This window comes from Dryobates pubescens, chromosome 2, assembly GCF_014839835.1.
Source record: "Dryobates pubescens isolate bDryPub1 chromosome 2, bDryPub1.pri, whole genome shotgun sequence".
Taxonomy (NCBI): domain Eukaryota; kingdom Metazoa; phylum Chordata; class Aves; order Piciformes; family Picidae; genus Dryobates; species Dryobates pubescens.
Genome location: NC_071613.1, coordinates 30,804,211 through 30,830,669, shown reverse-complemented (window position 1 = coordinate 30,830,669; position 26,459 = coordinate 30,804,211). Strand labels below are relative to the sequence as shown.

General features: G+C 35.8%; 1 protein-coding gene across 1 annotated transcript in view; it reads right to left on the bottom strand.

The window, feature by feature from the left end:
• The window catches only part of TTN (titin), a 242,619-nt gene that overhangs the window by 142,573 nt on the left and 73,587 nt on the right, over positions 1-26,459 (bottom strand). Inside the window, exons 83-123 of the mRNA XM_054173069.1 lie at positions 26,135-26,413; positions 25,697-25,984; positions 25,287-25,574; positions 22,411-22,692; positions 21,870-22,148; positions 21,481-21,762; positions 21,069-21,347; positions 20,360-20,647; positions 19,941-20,219; positions 19,569-19,847; positions 19,192-19,470; positions 17,913-18,200; positions 17,460-17,747; positions 16,704-16,994; positions 15,713-16,000; positions 14,692-14,784; positions 14,289-14,571; positions 13,845-14,028; positions 13,402-13,491; positions 13,045-13,312; positions 12,687-12,947; positions 11,906-12,115; positions 11,734-11,811; positions 11,593-11,619; positions 10,977-11,024; positions 9,585-9,836; positions 8,309-8,401; positions 7,783-7,860; positions 7,022-7,090; positions 6,354-6,437; positions 6,058-6,120; positions 5,977-5,992; positions 5,736-5,881; positions 5,323-5,403; positions 4,686-4,763; positions 3,951-4,028; positions 3,682-3,762; positions 1,851-1,928; positions 956-1,030; positions 407-490; positions 104-157 (exon numbers count right to left, since the gene is read on the bottom strand). Of these exons, the coding sequence (XP_054029044.1) occupies positions 104-157; positions 407-490; positions 956-1,030; positions 1,851-1,928; positions 3,682-3,762; positions 3,951-4,028; positions 4,686-4,763; positions 5,323-5,403; positions 5,736-5,881; positions 5,977-5,992; positions 6,058-6,120; positions 6,354-6,437; positions 7,022-7,090; positions 7,783-7,860; positions 8,309-8,401; positions 9,585-9,836; positions 10,977-11,024; positions 11,593-11,619; positions 11,734-11,811; positions 11,906-12,115; positions 12,687-12,947; positions 13,045-13,312; positions 13,402-13,491; positions 13,845-14,028; positions 14,289-14,571; positions 14,692-14,784; positions 15,713-16,000; positions 16,704-16,994; positions 17,460-17,747; positions 17,913-18,200; positions 19,192-19,470; positions 19,569-19,847; positions 19,941-20,219; positions 20,360-20,647; positions 21,069-21,347; positions 21,481-21,762; positions 21,870-22,148; positions 22,411-22,692; positions 25,287-25,574; positions 25,697-25,984; positions 26,135-26,413 (7,209 nt within the window). The remainder of the gene's footprint in view (positions 1-103; positions 158-406; positions 491-955; positions 1,031-1,850; positions 1,929-3,681; positions 3,763-3,950; positions 4,029-4,685; positions 4,764-5,322; positions 5,404-5,735; positions 5,882-5,976; positions 5,993-6,057; positions 6,121-6,353; positions 6,438-7,021; positions 7,091-7,782; positions 7,861-8,308; positions 8,402-9,584; positions 9,837-10,976; positions 11,025-11,592; positions 11,620-11,733; positions 11,812-11,905; positions 12,116-12,686; positions 12,948-13,044; positions 13,313-13,401; positions 13,492-13,844; positions 14,029-14,288; positions 14,572-14,691; positions 14,785-15,712; positions 16,001-16,703; positions 16,995-17,459; positions 17,748-17,912; positions 18,201-19,191; positions 19,471-19,568; positions 19,848-19,940; positions 20,220-20,359; positions 20,648-21,068; positions 21,348-21,480; positions 21,763-21,869; positions 22,149-22,410; positions 22,693-25,286; positions 25,575-25,696; positions 25,985-26,134; positions 26,414-26,459) is intronic.

The following is a 26,459-nucleotide window of genomic DNA, read 5'->3' as shown; positions in this document are numbered from 1 at the left end:
TCACAGATAGTAGCAAAGAAAAATTTAATAAAATGCCTAAACATGAGCACAGCAAGGCCAAACAGACAGACAAAAAAATCTCCACAATATTCTGTTTGTTTACCTTTGGCTGATGGAGGCTCTTCAACTTCTATCTCAAAAGCTGACACCCGATCTTCTGTTTTTAAAAAAGATTATCCAACTTTAGAAAATGTGGTGGACTTCACCAACAGGCATTAGATTATATAAGCCTTAGCAAGATGACACAGGCTATAGGCCACATTGTGGACAAATGGATATAAGTACATGTTTAATGTTGAAGAAATTTGATATATGAGATTTATTTTTTATCAACGTGCATGTATGTTAAAGATAGAATGCTGCAAAAAAGGCGTTTTTTTTCAACAGAAACAAACCACTGATATACCTCTTGCTGGTGGAGCCTCCATTTTTTTAGGCACAGGGACAGGTACTTTCTCTTTAGGAACTGCTTTCTTATGAACTTCAGGAACTTTAGAAAAAAATTGGTAAGGTGAGAAGGAAGATGAAAAGAATATTAAGATGCAATATTTTTATTGTCTACCACATTACAATGTGTTTTACTGAGTAAACACAAACAACATTATTCATAGTACAAGATGGAATTTGAGACAACCATTCATTACTGAAAGCAGACACTACCCACATCAACATGCACAAATAAGACAGTAAAACAAATATAATCCCCTTGAAGATAAATCACCCAGATGAGGAACTGGTTTATACCTGTAACTCCTGCATCTTCCTTAGAAGCAGCTGGAGCTTTTGGTTTAGGGACAATTCTACGCTTTTCAGGCACTTTAAAAGATTTCAATACATAGTTTTATGAAGAGAGCTAGTATCACCACAACATGCATAAAAAAAAAACATAAATAGAGGTAAACTATTATAATGTCAACATAAGACTCAAGGATTTTATAATTAAAAGAAAATATACCTTTAGTGGGCGGGGCTTCCTCTCTTTTAGGAAGAGTTACCTTCTCCTCTATGTAGTAAGATTCTTCTTCAGTCACTTCAGAGAAGTAAAATGAAAAAAACATACTTGAGTTTAAATGTTTTACATCTCTTATTGTCTTTATGGCCCTGGTAAGCAACAAAATATTTTTAAGACAAGAATAAGCAGGGTGCTTTACTATCAGACACCTCTGGTATTACAAAATCTACATTCAAACCATTCTGCTCCATTGGAAGCCAATAGTAAAACTCCAAGTAACCTAAACAGAACTGAGATTTGGTTCACATCTTGCATTTCCATGGAATTTGAAAATGCTCAGTATTTGATGTACTAGATCAGCATTTTCCATTCCGTCGTCCACTAGTTCACTAATACTGGAATTTACCCACTTTCAGCAAGCCTCTTTTGCAAATACTGAGAAAATTCCTTGACTAATTCCACCCCTTGAAAATACTTTCTGTAGTGTCACTAGTAATGAAAATTGAGTCAGTGTGCACTACTGTCCTTCACAGCATTATGTTACCACCAATAAAAAATTTAGTCATGTAATGATGCAATGATTTGAGGAACCAGAAAGCATCATGATATTCTGAAGCACATTTACTTCATCTAAGCAATCTGTTCCAACAGAGATTTTTTGTTGAGGGGAAAAAAAAAAAAAGAAGGGCTGATAATTCTCAACACCCAACAGATACCAAACTATTTTCACTGTATCAAAAGAGGATTAGACATTCTTAGAATTAAAGTTTATAAGAGATGAAATATATTTATATGTAGTAATATGTATATGTAGAATAGAGTAGATATTAATCCACACCATTTTTGGTACAACAAATACATTTTACTTTTGCCTATTATTCCTCAATTGTGGTTGTACCTTCAGAAATTTCTTCTCTGTGAATGGAAATAGATGCTTCCTCCACTACTTCTTCATCCCATTCTTCAACTGTTGGTTCTTTAAAGAAAATTATTAGTTTTAGTATTTCTGGTGGATAGATGAATGGAGTGAGGGATGGAGGGAGGGAGAGAGAGAAGAAGAGATGGACAGAGAAGATGAAGATCAATTTTTTAAAGTTTTTAAAGTGCTGTGGGCACAAATGCATGTTTTGCACTAAATGAAGGGGTTTTCCTGTGACCCATGTACCCTACTATGTGCTGTTGCATCTCTCACTACTCAGATGTCAGTCCATCAGAATTCCTCAGCTCCCCAGACTTCCCCATTACAACAAATGTGGGAGGACACACCAACAATCAAAGAATTAAAAGTTGCTCCTAGATCCAGAAAGTAAGAAGGATGTGAACAAGATGAAAATGGTAGGTTAAGAACTGAAAGGTAAGACTGGGATTCTATAAGGGAAACCATCAACTTGTTCTGTGGTAAAAGACTGATTTGCAGGAGCTAAGCAGAAATTAACACTGCATGTATTCATATGAACATGTATTTGTTCACATTTTAGATATATAAATGACAGATCTATTTTTAAAACTTGTTTGTGCTTTTAAAAAGGATATGTAAATTGTCTTGACCAATTAGTTATTAATGGAATATAAACCCAGTCAAAACTTTAGATTGACATAGATATTTTGTAGAATTGTACTGACTTAAACACCTGATCTCAAACTTGTCTGAGTATAAGAATGTGAAGTAAAAGAGCTGGTGCATCTGCAAGGCTATAAAGAGCGTTATAGAGAGTATAAGAATTGGATGGTTTCAGCTCTAATTAGCAGAGTCTAGACTCAACAGTATCCATCCATACTTCTTACTATGATTTCATGAGAGTCTGAGCTGAAAACCATTGTATTCAGTGGTAGAATTTTCCTTTATGTCAATGGAGTGGCATTCTGGTATTCAAGACTGAAATAGTATTCCGAAGGTTCTTAACTGCCTGCAAGTCTGTAAAATATTCAACACAAAACTCATATGAGACAACTAACACTAAATTTGTTTTTGTATTTTGATGTTGGCTTTAAAACAGCAAACTTTTAGAGAAAGCACAAGTTTCCTTGTGCCGTTTAGAGTGTACCTTCAGGTGATGGGATTTCCTCTGGAATGGCAACGGATACTCTTTCTTCTGTAATAAATACTCTTTCTTCAAAAGTGGCTTTCTTTTGCACTTCAGGCACTTTGAAAGATAGTAATGTTAAATGTAGGCTTTTTGAATTCTATCATCAAAGTAATGTTGCAAAATGCTAATTCTAAGTTTCCAAAGAATTGCTTAAGGGTACTGAGCACACAAAACATAACAGAGGTTCAATATTTAGAAATAACATATTACACGAGACATTCAACATATTGTAATAATCACTGTCACTAAAGCAGAAGAGCAGAATTCACAAGAGGAGCACAAATCACTGGCTGCTAACTGTACAGAACACAGAAACAGAAGCTAAGAAACAGCATATCCTTTTACTCTACTGAGAAATATACCTTTAGCTGGAGGAGCCTCGACTTTTTTAGGAACAGCAGGAGAGACTTTTTCTTTAGGGACAGGTTTCATAGGAACTGCAAGCAGTTTAAAAAAAAAGGTGTCTAGTTTTAAGACCAATAAAGCACAAAACCTTCAAAAACATCACTTAACAGAAATGTGTCATTCAAAAAAAATCACACGTGAACATATTTTGCTTACAAATACAACAGATGTGCAAGCTGAGACAAACACATTGCTCTAAAGGCTATCAAAATGACATTGCAATGACAAATATTATACCTTTTGCAGGTAAAGCTTCTCCTACTTTAGGAACAGGTGATATTTTTTCTTCTGGAACTGGTTTCTTAGGTACTTCTGGAACTATGAATTATAACAATATTAAGTAAGTAAAATCACATGTGTTTTAAGACTGCATCTATAGGACAGATATCCACAAAACATGTAACTAAAGCACAACTACAACCAGATCCACTTCAAAACAAAACTGGACATAAACAAGATCCTGAAGATAACAAGAAAATAACTTTTTTTTTTTTTTTTAAGTGTACCTTTAGGTGGTGGAGCTTCCTCTCTTTTGGGAACAGCAATTTTTTTCTCTAGGGGAGCTTTCGTAGGCACTTCTGGTGCTTAAAAAAGACAAAATATAAGATAATTGAATTATGTATTTCAAAGCTTTCTTGTAGTATTATTTAATTTCATTTATCCATTAATAAGAATACCAAGAGACACCAACATAACACATTCATACACTTAACATAAAAAAACATGAAGCAAGAGCAACAAGTATTTGAAAAAAATGAAAATAAAATAAACCAAAGCAGTTCTTGGAAGCTTATCATGTAATTTAAAATGATTTCTTAACTGAAGAAAGAACTGCTCAAATTTGTTATGTGGCCTTAAAAAATCTACATATGCACAGGGGATTATAGATTAAAAAATAAATTAATGCAAACATGCTTAATTATAGGCTAACAAAAATAAAAAAATTAAAAGATATTAATCAAGTCCATAACTAAGTATACCTTTGACACATGTTTTTTCTTTTTTGGGAACAGGAATGTGTACTTTTTTTCTACAGGCACAGGTTTTTTTAGGTACTTCAGGAATTAAAATTTGTTTAAACAATACCTCTAAAATTTTGTGTTTGTCTTGGAGGTGGACAGACATACAACATAACACACAAAGACTATATTTACCATATGCTTATATTAAGAAGTGAATAGTACTTAGGAAGACAATAAGATAGTACTGGAATGATTAAAGGCCACAGTAAAAAGATGTACCTTTTCCTGGAGGAGCCACCTCCTTTTTAGCAACTGCAACTTTCTTTTCTGGAACAGGTTTCTTAGGGACTTCAGGCACTTTGGAAAACATTGGAAGACAACTTTAGTATTTAGACCACTGACAACCACTTATCCAGATCTCAGTAACCGAAGATTGTTTTATAGAACATAGCATCTGGACAAGAAGCTGAGCATTGCAAAACAATGTACAACCTTTTGGACATACAGTGGACTCTATGGGAAAGACACTATGGTACAGTAAAAAATTCCAGGGTTAACATTCCTGCACTATCATGTTTCATGGAACTCTTGTCTGCAAATGCCACACAACATAAATACAAACAAGCACAAGATTGTTAGGAAAGAGAAGGGCTAAAGACAGGACAAATGCAAGCTGTAAGCTAAGTTATAGCACAAATGAAAAAGTGAAAGTATAGAGAGAATACACAATCCAATAATGCCCATGGAGATAATGCAAAACTAAAGACACAGAGTAAATTAATAACTATATTCAAGAAAACACATAAAAATAAAATAATGAAAGATGATTTGTTTGGGTTCTTTTGTTTTTGATGTGCTTTGGGGTTTTTGGTGGTGGTTGTTGTTTTGTTTTTTTTAATTAGGGCAGTAGAAATACCTTTAGCTGGTGGACCTTCTTTTTTAGGTACAGGAACAGGCTTTCTTTCTTCTGGAACACGCCTCTTTGGTATCTCAGGCACTTTAAAGAGATAGGTGGTGAACACTTAGGAGACAGTAAAAACCTCTGGTAAAAAACAGTAGGCTACTTTCAATACACCTGATAAGCAAACACTATGTGTTCAAAAATGTTTTGTTTTATCAAAGTGGTACAATATGTTCATCTAAAAAAAAAAAAGTTAATCAAAGAATTATTTAAAGCAGCGATGAATAATAGATTTAGAATGCAGTAAGGCTTAGAACTTTTGAGAGTAGAACCACAGATAGATGGAAAGATTCTGATACACTGTCCTTTGGCAAAGAGTGGTACAGGCAGTAAAATGAAGTGGATGATGATACAAAGATTTTATTCACCTTCAACATGAGGGATCTCCAGTTCTGTAGAGACTACTTCTTCCTCCTCCTCCTCCTCTTCAGCTTCCTTATGTGCTACAATAGGAATTTTAAAGATATTGAATTTGGAGATAGAAAATATCAATGTCCATATTATATATGAAAAGCTTTTAAGAAGACATTATGTATGTCCAATACACAACATTCACTGAAACACATATGCAAATGTGTAAAAGAAATCAATAGCGTGCACAAATCTCACAATAAGTTTTGATTAACTACAGGTTCAAATAGTTTTTAAAATCTTAAATATTGTTTAGTCTCTCATTTTTCATCAATCTACCTTCAATTGGGTAAACAGCTTCAAAGAATCTTTCTTCCACTGTTTTCTCACGCTGTGTTGGCTCTTCAAAGAAAAGCATTTAAACAATGTTAAGTTAAAATAGTTGAAACATGACTTATTAATCTAAAGAAAAATGAGGCTACATAGCACGGTGAACAAAAAGAAGCAATGCATATGTGAAAGACAATATGTCTAAATATGCACTTTTTCAAGCATAAAAATAGACTAGAAGAAAATCTAGTAGAATTGAAAGGTTGTTTTCATTTGGGTGCGCAGGTTTTCGGATTTGTACATACCTGTGACATATGAATACTCTTCTTCTCTGTGGACAGAAACTGACATCTTTTCTTCTGAAACAGTCCATGTTTCTACTGTCGGTACTTTAAAGATAGGATTCTGTTTTAGTATTTTATATTCTAGATCCACATCAGTGGTAGTCAGCATGTGAGTTTCTATCAAATCTTGATCTGTATTGCACATTTAAGTCTTAGACATATTTAGACAGTCAGTATTCATTCGAAAATACTGAACATAAAGCAAGCATACATGTAGTATCTGTTAAAGACTAAAGACAGAGACACCTTTAACCCAAAAACGTTAAATAAATGCATGCAAAAACTTTTGGAAATAGTACATGAGAAGAATTCCAAAGGCTATTCTTCAGAGAAATTTTGGATAATTGTGTCAAAATTATGCTTATTATGTAAGCATAGGCCATCAGAGAGAATAAATGAAGAAAGGCTAAATCACACTGTGATATCCTATAGGCTATTTAAATAAGAATCAAAAAGCTAGCAAGGAACATGTTAAAATCAGACTTTATGAAAGACAAACGTATGGTACACATACTATTCAAGCACAGAGTAGCCACAACATGACTAGGCCCACATATGCACAAGAAGCACAAGAACACACAGGATGGTGGAAAAAATGTGAGCTGCAATTGAAAGATGCTGATCTGTACCTTCTTTTTTCATAACTTTCTCCTCAATGATCATTGGTGTAGGTTTTGGTGGTACCACTTTCTTGGTAACTGTTGATATTAAAATTGTATTACTTAGTCATATATTTAGCAATGAGAGCAAAAACCGTCTATAGATATCAAGTGATGGTGAAAATACAAGTATGACAAACATAACCTAAGAGGCTAAGCTGGGCCTCTTGAAACCACACAAAGCAACAGAAGGAATGTCTTTGTTTCTTTACATTGCTGCCTTCTTAAGAGGCTGGGTAACTCAGGGCATTTAGGACACAGGTCATATCCTGACATACATTGAAATTCAGCCAGCAAACTCTTGCTGCAGAATGTGAAATGCTATACAAGAGGAAGTGTGTACCAAGAGAATAAGGATACATCTTTATTTCCTAGCTGAACAAATGGCCAAGACATCCTGATTGCCAGGTCAAGATGGAAATAGAGGAAGATGGGGATATCACATCTTCAGCTTATAATGAAACACACCATTTAATCCAGCACAATTTTACACTCACTTCCTTTCTCAGAGTTTTGATATTTAGCATCTGCATGTGGTATTTTCCCCTAAAAAAACTTTCATCTTCCTTTTACACAGTTTAGCAGAAGCTTTTACTAGATGCTTCAAAGACTTAAAAATTGATTAGACCCTTGCTAAATGAAGACAAAACATAGGCAGATCAGCCAGGTAACAATACTTAGCCACTACTTTCATGTAAAGATGACATTAGGATATTTTTAACAATAGTTACCCTCAGCACGTTTGACTTGTTCTTCTGCAACCCTCTGAGTGGTTACCTCCACTTTTTCATCGACAGGTTTCTTGACAACTGTAAGGGATACATTTACTGTTTAAGTCACCATGAAAATAATTTTCTGGACACAAACTAGGTAGAACTGCCTATTTCCTTGTTTGGTATGTAATAACCCTTGTGCATTGCGAAGCATGACCAGATCCACCATTCCACCTGAGACACACAGTGATCTAAATGGAGGTCACTTCTCCAAAGTGCAGCATTCAATGGCTCAGAATCTCAAGGATAGTATACATCTAGAAGGAAAAATGACTGAAGCTCTGTTTCAAACACTATTGCCATTTTCTGCTCCAAAATATGTGGTGGAAGAGGAAGGGCTGCCATGAGCCTGGCTCATGTCACAATATAAAGAGAATTTACTCCTTTTCAAGTAAATGTGAATAACCATTATGGTTAAGCTTGAAGGAGATGCATGAGAGATCTTAGCCTGCATGTTCCTATTAGTTTTACAGGAAGGTCATACCTCTTCGAACAGTTACTTCTTTCTTTTCCTTCTTTTCAGCTGTAATTGCTGGTAGTTTTTGCTCTGGCACAGGCTTCTTTGGAACTGCAACCACTTTAAAAATAATAATATTGATAATGCTGAAAAATGCACTGTCAAAGCGTTCAATACACACAAAAGGTATTAGTTATGCCATTGTAAGTTTATGAACTTGAAATACATGCAGAGCTTTGGAGATCAAATTGTTGCAATAAAATTTTATGATTATTTCCAAGTTTAAAATTTTCTCATTATAGCCAAACTCATTTTATGTTGGAAGAGGTTCATCTATACTTTTACAATTTTATAGATGTATAATATGTTAATACTACCCAAGACAGATAAAACATGCAAAAAGATTGCAGAATCATTATTAGCAATCAGTCAATCAATGTGTGAAGCATTTAACCTAAATCAAGTTCCAAATAAATCAAATATCCAAAACATCTAAAAATGACAGATACCCTTAAAACTACTAACTCAGGTTAAGTTTTAAAGATGTCTCAATTTGTAAAATTCATTGGCAATCATATTACAATGTACCACATCCTTTATGCATCTATATCTCACTGTACTAAACTTCTTGTCTTAGCCCTGTAACTGATTTAAGTTTGCTTCTGCTATCCAAAACCATCCTGTCTCATGCCATCTTCAAAATGGAAGTGCTGACTGGAGAAAAGTATTATGGGGTGTGAAGTTCAGATTGTAACATGAGATGCTTCCTATTCTGGTTGCTGCTTTTGGGTCCCAGCTTTTGAGTGTTGGTTCTTTCCCATGAGAATGGCTAGTTCCCTGGTTTTATGCTTTATGCTATTGTTTTCCTGCTTTGTGCTGCACTTTTGTTTCTGTAAATAGGCTAAGCTAAAGTAATTGTGCATTATATAATTAGCTGAGGTGATTGTGCATTGTATTGTTATTATCTTTTTTGCTCAATAAAATTTTTTATCTCAACACTCTTTATCTCAATCCAGAGATTTTTTTTGTGCGTGTTTTACCTTTCCCTCACTTCTGTGTTGTAGGGAAAAAGATGGATTCGCTTTAACCTGTTACAATCACCAAGTCTCATTTAAAAATTGGCAGAATATTAAGGTTCAAGCTGCTATAACAAAAATCCTAACAACAAGAGCAACAAAACCCCAACAACAAAAAACCCAACTAAAAAACAATGACAACAAAACCTGCCAGGTTCAAAATTTTGGGCACTTAAAACTAAATATGATAAAAAGGAAGAAATAAAATGTTATGATAATTAAAATACCTTCTTCATGAATGATTCGTTTTTCTTCATAAGTCACTTCTCTTTTCTCATAAGCCTCTTCCCATTCCTCTTCCCCTTCATCGTAGCCTTCTTCCCTGACATAATAGTCATGGTCTTCCCCATAATCTTCTTCCCATTCTTCATAAGCTTCTTTGGGCTCATATATTTCCTTCTTTTCTTCATGAATTTCTTGTCTTCTTGCTATGGATGTTATTTTGACCTCTTTGGGTTTCTCTGGCAGTATCTCAGGAACTTTAAAAAAAGAATAATTTTTAAAACAGGTTATACATATCATAACCTGGAATTCCAAAGGCATGTTGATGTTGACAGTTAATGAAGAGATTTCATTTTCACAGACAGTTCAAAGTAATGACTATTTTCTAAACAGTTCTAATCAGCCTGGATTTTAAATTTACACATTTTTCAACATAAAGACAAAAGGTCAAGGTAATTGGAAACAAATTGCCTTGTTTCAAAGGTAGTTTTGCTATTTAAAAAAAAAAAAAAAAGGTTTTTAAAAAGAAAAAAAGTCACCTTTAGGTGTTGGGACTTCTTCAGGAACTTTTTTAACCACCTTTTTGGAGACTTTCTTTACTGGAACCTTTTTTTCTGCTTAAAAACAATATAATTTGAAGTTTATGTTAAGGATACCCCAAACCAGCAGTCATAAGGAGACATGTACATGCTGTCCAAATACTTTAAGTATTTTTACCTGGCTTTTTCTCCTCTGGTGGTGAAACAAGAGGCAGAAGAATAGGAATTGGGGCAGCTTGTAGGAAAAATGAATATTTAGAATAAGATATGAGTATGATATTTTCTTGTAAATTAAGAAATGCTTGCCATTGCAAGCAGCTACCAAATTATTGCAGAGATGAAAGAAAGAAGAGAAAGAAGATTGAACTTCTCAGGTTCATAGAAAACTAGTGAATGTAACAGAAATACATATAATGTTTGTAGTCTGTAATCTAGTACCAGAGCCTTGGGGGGGACCACTTGCAGTAAATATGAAATCCATTGTGGGACTTCAAATGATTTTTTTTTCTCCCCCAAAGAGGGTAATAATTCAGAGAGCTTGCTTGAAAGATCTTTTTATGGCAAAAAGAAGAAAAAGTAAAAACAACAACTGATCTGAAGAGAAAAAAGGAAATAGAAAGAAGATTGAATAAACAAGAGATTGACAGATTAAGATGACAAAGTCTATTTAAGAAAACAGGTTTTACTCCTGTATAGCTTTCACCGATCTTATTCAAGCCAGGTCTTGCTCATATTATACTTGTATAGATACAATTTAAAAGATTTTATCAATGCATTGTCTCTGTGGTTGCCATTGGCCTGCTGCTTCTGTGCAGATATAAAGCAGCATTATGGAAGAAGTATATTATGTTACCCTACCTTCAGCTGGTTTTTGAGGTGGAACATCAACTTTGGCATCAGGAACATCTAGAAAATCAAAATGTTTAATTGACTTAACATAATAAATTTTTTAAGAAATTGAATATGCTGTCCCCAAGAATGGCAGTTCATTATGCTTTAATCTTTCTTGTTCTATCATGCAACAGTTGTAGACTGCTCTGCAAGTAAAAGTACAATGACCAACAGATTACTAATAGCACTAATCTTTCAGTCTGGCCATACTCCACACAGTTCAATTTTCTAAATACTTCTTACATTGTATTGGAGTAGGCTTTTAACAGTCATGAAAGAAGATCATAATGCATCATAAAGAGGTGATTGCTATCCATTTTTGCCTCATTTTTTTTTACTCATTTATCACTGATTTTGGAGTTATTACAGATTTTGTTGCCACTATTTATGATAATAGGTAAACAAAAATAAGTAAATAATAATAAGTAAGTATCCATGGATGAAGAATATCTTTTTAGGGTGTATGTTTGACTTACTATAACCAGCAAAAAATAATTTGAAAATAAAAAATAATACTGAGTATTTTACTAAGTCTATGACAATAAGAGATGTGATCTTGTGCCAGTCTTGCCCAAATCTTTACCTGGTGGCTTCAATTCCAGTTTGATTTCTGCAAAAGAATATTAGATTTCTTTTAGAACTCTTTATTTTCCCAGAATCACATTTCAAACTCACAAATTTGCAGATGGTTATAATAACAAATTTGTTTGGTAAATTCACTGACCTTTGGTTACCAGATAGAGCTCTGCAGTGCTTCTTGCTTCTCCTCTTGGTTCAAGGCGAGCAATTACAGAATATACACCTGCAACAGCCAAGAATGTTGATATTAGTATGCCTTTATCTTTAAGAAAACAGAAAACAAAACCAGATAAAAGAATTATTCCATGCATGTTTACCTTCATCTTCTGCAGTAACATTGTGAATAGTCATGTAATGACAGCGACCTTCACTCCGGAAGCTGTACTTGGGACTCTCTCTGAGTTCAGTGGGACCTTTATACCATGTCACAACTGCATCATCAAAAGACACCTCGCACTCAAAGGTTGCCGACTGGTGTTCACTCACTACAATGTTCTGTATACTCTTTGTGAACTGGATTGGTTCTGCTGTTTTTAGAAACAAAACAAAACACACAAAAAAAAAAACATAAATCAATTGCTTTCCACCATCAAGTCACTGTTTTCATAATAATAGCTACATTGTAGTAAGAGATAAAAAAAATAGATCTTGGAAAAGTAAAGTAAGAGAAAAGAATTCATTCTTCTATGAAGCTTTCTAAGAGTGAAGATTAGAAGAGTACAACTGTAACAAGATTGCTCTGCAGATATATTATACAAGAGAAACTCTTAAGGAAATTCAAGAATAATTAAGAAAAGGAGGAATCACAAGGAAAATATAGGTGTATGAGAGATAATAAAAGATAATAAAAGCAAGCATGACTCAAATTGAGGGCCAGGGCACATTACCAGTGATGATTCGTTCCAAAGTACTAACTTGCACAAGTACATCACAGATTATTCGAAGAGAAAGAGCAACAAAATTTCTTGTTTAGTCCATTTTGAAGTTTGGGAATATCTTGTTAAGAAGTACCTTTTGTTTTAACTTGTTCTGTTAATGGAATATCCAGAAACTCTTTATCACTACTGCAACAAAGAGATTCTATATCCATTTACAAACCTTCTATGGCCAGATCTGCCGTTGTTTCTAGATTGTCAAGTTTGCAGGTATACTGTCCCTGGTCTTCAGTTCTGACATCCTTGATGATGAGTTTGTGCACTTTGTCAGAGACTTGTGTTGAATATCTCCCTCCTATTTTAATGGGTCTCCCATTTCTATACCACTGAGACTTGGCATTTGGAATAGAGAACTGACAAGACAGCGTGCATGTCTTTCCTTCCTTGAAAGTAGTGTCATGAAGATGTCGTTCAACTGCAGGTTCTAGTAGCATGTTAAAATAGATGTTTTAACAGTCAGCAGAAAGTGGAATAATTGAAGTGTAAATTAATTCAAATACAGACTTCAAAAGTACACTTACCAATCACAGTTAGCCTGGCACTGGCAATATGTGGTCCACACACTATTCTGAAATTTCCCTGATCTTCAAGCTGGCAGTTCCTGATTCTCAGTATATGGCGATCACCTTCAATTTTTATTTCATATTTGTCATTGGAGTCCAGTTTCTGGGTTCCCTTATACCACGAAAGTTTAATTTCTGGGTAGTTAATTTTAATCTCACATTCAAAAGTAGCATCCTCATCTATTAAAACCGTCTGATTGTCAATGTCTCTGATCAGAGTAACAGGCTGAAAAAATATTGTTTTAAATTAGTTTCAAGTTTCTTGTTATGGGTTTGACTATTTAATGAATCAGTCAAAAAAAAAAAAAAAGCTACCTCTGTCTGTGAGAGACGTTGTTGAATAAAAGCTACAAGTTCATCAAATTCTTGATCTTCTCTTCGAGCTTTCTCTGTGAGCTCAATTTCCTGTAAAGAGGCAGGATATACTCAAAGATTAAAGGATACTAAATGTCAAGCTGTCATGCCTATGTAACTTAGAATTAGTTCCTACATCAAATTTTCTGTTACTGTCCTGTAACTAGCATATATTGCCATCTTAAAATTTCAGCCAAGCTGAGAAGGCAGAACATACTTGGCGAGAAGGTCCATTGCTCCTTCTGGGGTTTAAGCGCACAAGAAATTGAGAACTGTCAGTAAAAGATCTAAAAAGGGACCAGAAATTCCTGCACACACAGTGTCGTCAGAGTGGACTCCAAGTCTGTTCAAAGAAGCTGTGTTACTCCTAACAAAGCCAATGCTTCAGTCACACTGTATCTTACCAATCTATGGCTTTCTTCTGCTTGGGTTTGTTTTAGTAACTCAAAGGCTTGTAGGAGGCCACGGAAATCTGTAATTCCATACATACGAGCATATTTCTCATATTCTTTGGGATCTACATTTTTGAGGAGTTCCAAGATGTCAATGGGTTGCTCTTCCTCTTCTTCCTTCCTTTTTGTCGGAGTGCTATTCAAATCAATGACATAAGATAAATATGCAATGCTACATTTGTGGAAAGCTATTCACTGAAAAAAATGAAGCAGCTTATAGTTGTGCAATCCTTTATAGTGGAATCCTTTCTTTTAATCTACTCAGGTGCTTCTATTTTTATTACAATTATGCATATTAGAGAAATACTAGCATATAGTATCTTGCTCTGAGATAGAAAATAAAAAAGGTTTCTTCTGTGTTGATGACAAATGAATCTATAAAAACTTTCCATATACCTTTTTAGTTTTGCCCTGAGATCTCCTTCAACAACTTCTTTCTGTCTTTCTTCAACTTGCAGGTTTACACTCCTCTCAATTTCACCATGTTTGTTAAAAGCTACACATTTGTACAAGCCAGAGTCAGTTTTAATTGTGTCCTTTATTTCCAGTTTGGCTTCATCTCCTCTCTGCTGGATTATAATGCGACCTCCCTGGTTGAGTTGCCTCCATTTTCCCTTCAGCCATTTAACATTAGGAATTGGGTCTCCTCCAACTTTTGCAATAAATGTTGCAACTGTCTCTGTAGAAAGATGCAAATGAGGAAGCTGTTTTTCTAGCTGTCTATGACAGTGGGACATAATCTCAAACAAAAGGTACAGGCAAATAGAGGACAATGTACTTTACTGAAAAGAGTTCTTACTTTCCATGACTTTGATATTCTGAGGCTCTGACACAAAATAAAGTTTTCCTTCCAATTCTGCTTTCTTAGCTACAGGTGCAGCTGTTGGTTTTTCTAAAAACACAAAGTCAAACAATTAAAAAAGATGGCTTCATGCAAAATTTTATGGTCATGGAATTAATTACATGGTTATGGAATTAATTACAGAGGTGGAACAAAATATTATGCAAAAGACATAAAAGGAAAATACTTTCACATTATTTTAATGATTCTGTATTTTCCTTTCCAACTGAAACTGAACACTGGGTTGTATTGTGCTTTAGATTAACTTCAGGTTTGTGATTTATATTCTTCATGGATGCAAATTCAAAGACAGATATGCAAATAAGAAGCCTCATTTTCTCAAATTTCTGGAAATTTCACCTGCAGAGTTACTTGTAGTCTTTTTTTATCATTGATCTGTTAGTTAAGTTTTTTTTTGTCTGTGGAGTTCTTAGCCTTGTGACTCCCCATGTAGTTAAAGAGATACTATTTCTACATATTACTGAACTCTTATGACTTGTATGCAATGCTAAGGCGACACCTACATAAAAGGATTCATGTTTAGACAACATTTTCTTTCATCTTAGAAGGCCAAAACATATCGGAGTTGTAACAGTTCTAAAGCAATTAGCCTTTAAGGCCATACAGTGGATGAAATTCCTTTTGTAATTTCCTTTAATAAACAGTACTGTACCCATTCTTTCCCTAAAATGTGCATGTCCAACTAATTTCATTTAGCTAGCATTTTTCTTAAATTCTTTTTTTTTATAAGAATATACTATTGGTTTGACACTCATCTCCCATTTTTTATGTCACTATTTATGTCCAAATTAGTGTTAAATATGCTGTCTTCCCATATTGTACAGTTTTTCAATGAACTAAAAGATACCAATTGTTTACTATTAGGTTATTAACATTTGTGTTCCACAATAAACAAAGCAGAATGGAGTTTTGTTTTAAGTTTCAATTATATGCTTTGTTTTTCTCTATTTTATTATACCTTTAACTATCACTTTTGATTTAGAAGTATCAGTGCCAGCTTCATTTGATGCTTTGCATACATATTCTCCAGAATCTGATTTGGTAACTGCAGTAAGTTCCAGAAGAGCTACTCCATTAGCAAAGCTGAAGTTGCATCTGTCTGAAGCTCTTATTTCTCTCCCTGCCTTCAGCCACTGAATACGGATTGGCTGTGATCCTTGGACATGGCAGCTGAGCTGTACAATATCCCCTTCCTCTGCTGCTGCTGGCTGAAGAGGCTGGTCGAAAACTGGAGGTTTTGTAGGTTCTGGAATAGGAAAATGCTTGAGTGAATACTCAAGAAAGGAAAGTATGAATAAGAATGTAAGTGAAAAAGAGATACACATGATTCTTAAGAAAACAATGGCAAAGAATGGAGAATAAACAGAAGTTTAAGAATATAAATCATAGTTCTAGAAAATGGAATAAATATTGAAAGAATATGTTCTCTATGCAAACATGGAAGGAATATCTTCTCTCCATGAAGTAAGAACATTTACATGTAATAAAAATAATACAAGAACTAAAACACTGCTTCTATGTTACAAAACTATATAAGCATTTTATAGAAAAAACATGGAACCTCCTGCAAGAATATTATGCTGCCAAAATACACTGTCAAAGCTGCCTCAGTTTAGATGCAATTTCACAGAGAAATTGTTGTTCCGTGAAAAGTGAATTACTAAAAGATCAACAGAAATGCAACATAAAGATTTCAATGTTCATTTTAGATCACAGCAAATACTGAAAAAGTAAAGAAGCTCCTCCTTGAAGGATACTGTTTATTTTACCCATAAAACTGAAAGAATTTCTTGCTTTTCCTGCTTGACTCAGTTTTAATTTCTCCATGTCAGTACAAAGTATTACTGATAAGGTAAGTAAAGCTAGCTCATAAGATAAAAGCTGCATATGTACATCCAGCATTCAATAAAGAAAAGTAGGAAGCAAAGAAAACTAAGATTTCAACTAACCTCTGATAACAACAGAAGATGTACACAAGACGCTTCCTGCTTCATTGGACACTTTACAAGTATATAAACCAGCATCTGATTGCTCTACCTTCTTTATGTGCAAAAGTAAGATACTGTTTTTGAAAGATATCTCACAATGAGGGCTTGAATGAACTTCCTGATTGTTTTTATACCAAGCAACAGTCAAAGGCTGAGAGCCAGAAACACGGCCCTCAAGTTTAAGTTCATTTCCTTCTGTTTCTTCCACTGCTTCAGACAGTTTCTTAGTAAAAGTAGGTGGATTTTTTCGTTCTGTTAAAACAAAACAAAACAAAACACCCATATTATTCAAATTCTATGAATCAAACCTGAAATGAAAACCCTGAACATCAGAGAAATTACATTTCCTCTCATTTAAAGAGGACTAGGCTTTTAAAATTAAAGTATGCCAAGATAAACAGCAGGTGTCTTGCTCTTATTGTCATAGCTGATTTTCATGCAATGATTTTTTTTTTAATTTGTTGCTGTTGTTGAGTCCTCAAGAAAAAATAGGCTAAAGTCTATAAACAAAGTACACCAAGTAAAATACTCTTTAATTTCTCTCCCCATCATTGTTCATGACTCTTCCTAATTCCCTTAAGAGTCCCATGGGTATCTCCAGATAGGTACATTTAAGCTATACCTCAAAAGCTTTTCTCTAACTTATAGCAATAAGGCTAACTTCCTTTATAACTAAAGGAAGAATAATGTACCCACAATGTATTTTCTATTCAGTACCTTTAATAGTCAGTTGGGCTGTACAAGAATCCTTTCCAACTTCATTGCTAGCATAGCATGTATACTTTCCAGCGTCTTCCCTATCAGCTTTCAAGATGGTTAAGTGGGCTGTATTGTCTACAAAACTGATCTGATAGTTTCTTCCTGTTCTAATCTCTTGGTTATCTTTTGCCCAAGTCACTCTAATAGGCTGTGTTCCAGAAATGTGACACTCAAATTCAGCACTTTCTCCAATAATACCATCCACAGGTGTAATTGGGGTGTCAAAGAATGGAGGAGTCTTCCCTTCTGAAGAATGAAAAAAAGAAAAAACAGTATTACTTTAAAATGCCAATTTGCTTTAAATTTCTGTGAAATAAATATTATTTTACATTATTGAATCCATATATAAAGTAAAAGAAAGCAAAAGTAAGATTTAAGATATTTCCATTGAATATTTCACATCTCACCAACCTGTCAAGACAAGCCTGCCACTAGAAGAAGCAGTCCCAATCGCATTGGTAGCTGTGCAGGTATATTGCCCAATAAGGCTCCTATCTGTCTTCAAAATCTGGAGAGTTGCTACATTTTCTATGAAGGATGTGTGGACATTGTAGTCCTCTCTTATACGTGCACCATCTTTAAACCAAGATACTTCAATAGGTTCTGAACCAGCAATGCCACAATCAAATGTAACTGGCAAGCCAACAGTTTCATGAATATCTCTTAGTTTTCGTGTAAAAGAAGGAGGAAGTTTACGCTCTGTAAGAAAACAGGTATTGTTCAGAAGACATTTACTGTCATTGCTGTACTCACTAAGAATCACTGCCTAATACACTGTAGCGTATGCCAGATTTTTCTCATGACTTCTGATTAAAATCATTGTTCAGCATATCTTTTATTTGGAACCTGATGTGAAAAGAGCACTGCACATATGGTTGTAGGAGAACGCATAACCATTCTGCCCTCACCCAGTGAGCCAGTTACACCCAGTGTTTAACCCTCAGAACTGCTAAGAATGGAGACAATCAGAGCAATATCCTGAAGGGAAGGAGGGTACAGAAGCTTGTACCCATACAGAAGAGCTGTGATCAGTAAGAGTTGCATTTTTAGTAGTAGGTTGATAGGCCTTTATTAATAGAAAAGAGTGTCATAGGATACCTCACACATAAAGAAACAGTAAAGTGTTAAACAAGGAAAAGGTACTCTCTGTTGTGGGAAAGACTGGCAAGAAGGATGGTAAACATGTTCAAGCAACTTGCAGCTGAGGCGTCAAAACTCATACATCCTACCCACTGTGGTTTAGTTTTGTATGCTTGACGAGCAGGACATCTGCTTAGATAATATAGCATCTGTTTATATAATACAGGCTTGTAATAGACTCAGAGGCACCTTACTGAACATGCTGGACATTTTTGTGCTCCTGTGGGAAATATCAAAGCACAGGGGGAAACCATGCCTGAAAAAAAATAATCCCTGATGTACAGGTGGAAACCGGTTCAAAAGCTTTTTGTTTTCTAGCAAGGACAGAGTTCTGCAGTGCCTATGTTTCTGCTTGTGTGCCTCTGCCTGGGTGCTGCTTCAGACATCCTCCAGGATTTACAAGGTAATGAGAATAAATTTACTGTTTGCATTTTATCTGCAGTTTTACAGTTGTTCCTTCCTGTACTGGCTCATACATTTGTTCTATGAAATAACAAAACACCCTTGAGAAAAATAATGCGTTTCCCTACTTTTAAAATTAAGTATTCACCTTGAACTGTCAGCAAAGATGATGAAGCAGCCTCGCCAACAGCATTTTCTACTTTGCAGATGTACTGCCCACTGTCACTACTGTCTACTTGGCTGAAAACCAGAGTGGCAACTTGGTTCTTAAAGTGCATTTTCATAGTAGCAGTTCCTCTCAGCTTTGTATCACCTTTGTACCATGATACAATCATTTCTGGTGTTCCAGCAACCTGGCACTGTAAGGATGCAGAATCCCCAACAGTCACCTGCACTGGTTCCATGAGTTTAATGAAGTAAGGTGGTTCTGAAGAACAAACACAAACCATTAGTATAAAAAGATATTGCACAATGACCACTAGTAGTTCAAATAACACTTAATAAAATGATGGTGGCTTGACGCACCTAATATTGTTATTGTGCCATGGCAATTATCTTGCCCAGAATCATTTGCAATATGACAAGAATATTTCCCCTGATCTTCTAGTTTGCTGTTAGGAATTTCCAGTATGGCAGATGTTTCCGTAGTGGTGATGCTGCACTTTTCAGAATGAGTTATTTGTACTCCATTTTTCTTCCATGTCACTGAAATTGGTGGAGTACCCGTGTATATGCATTCCAAGATTAAATTTTTCCCTTTCTCTACACTTAAATCATTCACCTTCTTCACAAATTTGGCTGGTTCTATAATGAACAATGGGAAGAAAGCAAATTAAATAAAGACAAGCGATCATTTTTAGAAGCATAAGAAGCGTAAGAAAAGTAGTCTGGACAAACCTTTGACAAAAAGATGTGTTGTGCAAGAAATCTTCCCTGCCTCATTAGAGACCTGGCAGGTGTAGTCTCCACTCTGAACTGGATGCACATCAAACAGCTCTAGCTCTGCAATTGAATCCTGCAAGGTGATATTGCATCTCTCTCCTGGTACTAGCTCAACACTACCTCTAAACCATTTAACTTCCAATGGAGGTGAGCCTTTTACGATACTGGTAAAGGTTATGTTTTCCCCAGATAAAACATTCAGTGGTTCAGGTTTCTTCACAAAAGATGGTGGTTCTAAGCATGCAAATAAAACAGAGAAAAAGCACATTTGAACTTCTGATGAAGAGAGTAGTAATCAGAAATATGCAACAAAGGAAAGACAGAAGTCTTTTTGAAAATTAATTTGTGCCCTCTGACTACATAAAGATACTGACCTCTAACACTCAAAAAGGCGCTGCATTCATCGGCCCCAGCTATGTTAGTAGCTGTGCACAGATAAGTTCCCATATCAGATTCCTGAACATTGTTCACTTTCAGAGAACAGGTATTGTCTGTAAGAGTAGCCTGATACTTGTCTCCACTGATGATCTCCTGTCCATCATGCAACCAGGAAACCTGAATAGGTGGTGACCCATAAACTTTGCACTCCAGTACAGCAGAAGAACCCAGCTGACCATATGTTTCTTTCAGTTTTCTTGTGAAAGAAGGAGGAATAATACGATCTACATTTGTTGAAAGAAAAAGTAATAAAAATTGTCATACAGGAGCTCAAGAAAAGTTCCCCATGCATAGTAAAATCAGTTAACATTCTTTTGATACGTCTTCTTCTCCTATACATCTAAGACATTGAAAAATTAATTGTTGATGGTTAAGGATATGCTGTAGCTTTCACTCCTTGAGGGATATCTTTTATTTTTGCACTCTTTTTTTCATAAACAACAATATTCCACTAGCTGTCCAAGAAGACAAATCAAGAAATCAAGCCGTTTAAATAACTCCTGCCATTCAGAGGTTAGGCAAGCATCTGCTCTTAATGCCTGTGAAAGTGGCATGCCAAATGTTCCGAAGATTGTACAATCAATGAGTCTCTCAGTAACAAGAGCTATAGGATCAGATTTGACTCAGAAAGAGTAGTCAACTAACCTGAAACATGCACTGAAGCTGTGCAGCTGCTTTTACCAACACTGTTTTTCACCTCAAAAGTATATTCTCCGCTATCTTCTGGTCCTGTGTTGAGGATTTTAAGACCAGATACTTTGTTGAAGAAACTGATCTTATATTTATGATCAGTGGACAGTTCATTCCCATCCTTAAACCACCTTGCAGTAAGCTCTGGTGTGCCGTCTACTGTGCATTCCAGAGTGCACGAGTCTCCAGCTGTAACTTTGACTGGGCCTGGCTTCTCTACAATGACTGCAGGCTCTGCAATGAGATGCAAGCCACAAATGTTTTAAAACCAAAAATGCAATAGTTATTAGTACCACAAAAGGGTGAAAGTTTAAAATGTCATAAAATACTTTGGGGTTTTGGATTTTTTTCACTGCAAGGTACCAACCTAGCACTGTCAGTGTGGCAAAGCATTCCTGAACTCCAGCATCATTTTTAATCTGACAAATATATTTTCCAGCATTGGCTGGCTCTGCATTTCCAATCCAAACAGTAGCAGTGTTTTCAGAATAGGAGATCTGGAGATTATCACTTTCTCTAATGATTTCCCCTTTGTCTTTTAACCACTGAACAGAAATGGGCTCTGATCCTTCTACTTCAGCTTGCAGTTCAATCGACTCCCCAGCTATGACAGTGACATCACTCATCTTCTTCACAAAGGTTGGTGGTGCTATTAAACAGAAAATATTTAACAGTAAAAAACCACACCAGGAGTGGAAACATAGGAGTAGGACAGGAACAGTGAAATGTAAAGAAGGTGCCAATCTTTATACAAACCTCGAAGAGTTACAGAGCCAGTACAGGAGTCACTTCCCACATCATTTACAGCTTTACAGTGATATTCACCAACATCTGTAGTATCCACACTGAGAATGTGAATACTAGTTAGGTAGTTCTCAGACATAACCTTATATTTCTTGCTGCTCCGAATTTCTCTTTTGTCTTTATACCATGAAATCTGGAAGGGAGGAGTGCCCTGAAGCTCACATTCCAGGTGAATATCAGAGCCTTTCAAAGTCTGAACTGGATGGGGCTTCTTGGTGAAAATGGGAGGTGCTGAAAAAAAAAAAGGGGTGGGGGGTGGGTTAAAGTTTATGTTATTTGAGCAAAGGAGATTAAAGAGACTCAAGTGGTGATGAACAGCAAAGAAATTCCATGAATGAGAAAGATCTCCCACTGAATACCAAACAGGGAAGAGATCTGGCATCTTTTCAGACAGGTTTTGGCCACTCTAACTAAAGAAGGTGGCATTTAACAGCTTTTCTACAAAGCAGAGCTCATACAGATAGAAAGATAAGGAAAGAAATGGGATTCTGACCTTTCACTTTCAGTGAGGTAGTGGTGCTTGCACTACCCGCTGGATTCTGAGCTTCACATGTGTAATCACTGCTGTCTTCAACACTGAGGTTGTGAATTTCAATGACTGCCACTGAATCCACAAAGGACATGCTGTATTTTTCACTAGGATGGATCTGAGTTTCACCTTTGTACCAGGTGACTTTGATTTCTGGAGATCCACCTATTTTGCATTCATACTTAGTAGAATCATGCTGTTTCACAAGTCTTGAGGAGTCTAGTTTCTTAATAAACCTTGGTGGTTCTGGAAAGTCAAAAAGGGGAGATGATGCATTAAACTGTCCTGATTCTTTGGATAAACAGGGAAATATGTAACAGAAAATGTAAAGTTTGGGGACTTATGAAAATATTCCCATTTTGCAATTGCTATAATTTGATTTTATTGTATTTTTAGATTATTTCAAGCCAGCTCAAACTCTAGATCAGGAAGCAAATAAGTTCTCTGTCTGTATTTCAATTAATTTATCCATATTTTATTGTTCCACTCTACTTCTCCTTCTATGTATTCAGTACAGATCAATTGACCTGTGTGTTTTTCATTAAGTAATACCCTCTTGCAATACATTAGTAATCAAAATGCCTAATGTAAAATGTGGGAATCAAACAATTCAGACAAGAAATATTATTAAGAGCATTGATACTGAGCATCATAGCAACTACTTTATATCTTAATAATGTCATTAACAGTTGATGCAGTCAACTGCATTATACCCCTTCATACATTTATCGCAAAGACCTAACCAACCCCTCCCCAAAACCCAATCCAACACAAACAAACAAACAAACAAACAAAAAGAATGCAATAAGAGAGAGAGAGAGAGAAGGTGCATATCAAGAATGAAAGTGAAGAAGCTTAAGTAGCAAATGAAAGAGGTTCAAAATAATCATGCTGGGAAGAGCTATAAGATGACTGGTGTTACATAAATTGATCTTAAAGGTCCTGTGACTGAAAAGTAAACTGAATGGTTATGTTTTGATCTGTAAAGAGAGAAAGGAGTGGAAGTTTGATGCTTTCCATCAAATGTATCATATGGATGATTCAGAATCACAAGACTGAATGTTTATATATCAAAGAGGTGGTAATGCCTCTGCAGAACAGGATGCCTTTTTGTGCATCTGTCTGTAAAGCGTAGGAAGAATATCTATTTTATTGTAGGCTACTTCAACCTGTGGGACATTTGCAGAACATCCTGTGTTGTTCATAAGAAAACTTCCTTTGAGATTCTAAAAATAAAAATGTTGGCTTTTTAACACAGGGACTCTGGGAACCTTAGTAATTTACTATCAGATTTCACTTTGATAAATATTTGATCACCTATCTGCATACTAACAGTCTCTGAGTAGTCGCACTCTAATTCCATTCCTTTCCAAAAATGAGGATATATGAGTTATGTATACACTTAGAATGTAAAGCAGCTTCTAGAACCTAAAGCAACTGATAAAACTAAAGACTGGTAACATCACATGTTGAAGTGCAAGGGTTAATAAAATACTTCAAGGTCAATTGAACAAGAGATCTTAATTCTACAAACAGAAGGCTCTGTGTTATAGAAGTGAGATAACATCTGCTCAAGTTAAATACATGCAAAACAATTCACACAAGGTGTTGCCCTTCCAAGTTCTATAGAATCTGGTTGACAGTGAACATTATTAATTTTACAGCCCTGGGGAAACTGTACAAATTCTAAAGGATTAAAGTTAGTGCCAGTGTAAGTTCATGATCAAAAAAGAAACTGATAATCCTGGGGGGGGGGGGGGGGAGGGGAGGGGGGGTGTGGAATAACTAAAACAAGGTTCTATGAATAAAGAGTTTAAATGTAAGCTGGGATGATTTTATGAACAGTAATTTCAGACAAGTAAACCTATAACATTGCTAATCTTTAATAAAAAAGAGATGTGTGATTCTGGTGGAAACAACCTTTAAAATCTTTGTAAAAGTTTAGGTTTCTTGCTACAAACTTTCACCACTTTTTGTAAGTCAAGCAATATAATAACAGCATCCCTGCTTGCTACTGAATCCACAAATAATTCAGTCTGCCACACTCTTCCCACTTTCACCAAGAAAAATCCTTATCGATAGAATATAGTGTGTTGATAGATAGATATAGATAGAGATACTTTCACAAGCAATTATTACAAAAGTCTTGCTAGTGGTAGTTCAGCTTCTTGTGTTAATTGTCTTAAAGAGTAAAAGTCTCAATATTTACTCATTAAATATTTTTGTTTCTCCCCCTTCAAATTCATACCAAGTTTATGTACCATATTTTAAACTCATTCTTTTGTAAAGTCAGCTATAAATAAATCCAATGTTCCCACCTACACTGAGGAAATGACACTACTATCTAAGTGTCACTTCTAGCAAGGACCATTTGATGCTCTCATAAATTTAGATCACTGAAATGTGTAAGATGCACACACTATGTGGAGTAACACTGTTTGCAGGAGCTGCACAACCAGTAAAAATAAGTTTAAGTAAACTGAGTTTCTCTCAGCTATCTTTCCCTCGTCTAGGTAATTTAATGAATGTCACTGCTGAAGAAAAACTTTAAGGGCAGATTTTGCTGACCAGCATGGCCATTCGTACAGGTGCAATGGGGTACTAAGGCCAAGTTCACATTTCAATGAAAGAATCCCTTTGATAAGGCTCATGTACTACACCAGAATAGAAGGAAGATGAAGTTTTTAAGTAATACAATAATATTTAAATGAAATAAGACATCTCAGTATAGCCTCCACTAAAGGTTGTTAGTTTCACACACATCCGCATTCAGGACTTTGTTTTCCAGGTGTCTGTCTTGCAAAGAAAAGCCTCATGAACACTAAAGCTCACAGCAATACCTTGTACTGCCAGCTGAGCTGTGCATGCGTCCTTTCCAACACTGTTGCTAGCAGTACATGTGTAGAGACCAGCATCCCCTTTGCCAACTTTCAGGACCGTCAACTTGGCTGTATTTTCCACCAGTGTCATCTTGTAATTGCCACCTGGGCGAATCTCTCTGTTGTCTCTGGTCCAAGTAATCCTCATGGGAGCAGAGCCTGTCAAGTGGCACTTAAAAGTTGCACTTTCCCCTTGTGCCACATCGATAGACACTGGTTTGATGTCAAAGAAGGGAGGTTGTAGATGTTCTGAAAAGAGGAATGTATAGCAGAGTTCACCACCATGCCCATAATCCCTGGTGACCATACAATGGGTAGAGTGGAAAAAAATAAAAGAGCAAAGATGTCAAAAAGATGTTACAACTACAAACCTGTGAGGAGGAGTTTGGCACTGGAAGATGCTGTTCCCAGAGCGTTTTGGGCTGAGCAAGTATATTGGCCACAGTAATCCATACTAGTTTGCAAGATCTGGAGAGTCGCAACATTGTTTAAGAAGGTTGATTGCATGTTATCACTGTCGCTTAAGAGACCCCCATCCTTGTACCAAGACACTTGGATAGGCTCTGAGCCATTTATACGGCAATCAAATGTCACTGGGGCACCAACCACCTCCTGAATATCTTTCAGTTTTCTGGTGAATGTAGGGGCAAGTTGGAGTTCTGCAAAACAATAATAATCACCACTATAAGTAGGAAGCCATCCTGTCAGTCTAGAATTAACTAACTCTGAAATTAAAAAGAACCCCTTTCCGTAGGCAACAAAGAGTTCCTACAGACTACCCAAGAAAAGAGTGGCACTTGGCCCATCACCTTTAACAACAAGCAAAGCTGTGGTGGTGGCAGAGCCAACACTGTTTTCTGCTTTGCAGATGTACTCTCCAATATCAGTATCCTCCACAGTGGAGAATGCCAATGTTGCTACGTTATTCTTGAAGTGCATCTTGTAAGCCTGTGTTGATCTGAGCTTGGTGTCATCCTTGTACCAGGACACCTTGATTTCTGGTGCACCTCCAATCTGGCATTTTAAGATCAAGGGCTCGCCAATCTTCACTTCTACACGGTCCAGATGTGTGACAAAATAGGGTGGTTCTAGAGAAGGAGAGAGCATGGTGAGCAGATGCAGAGCATCACTGGG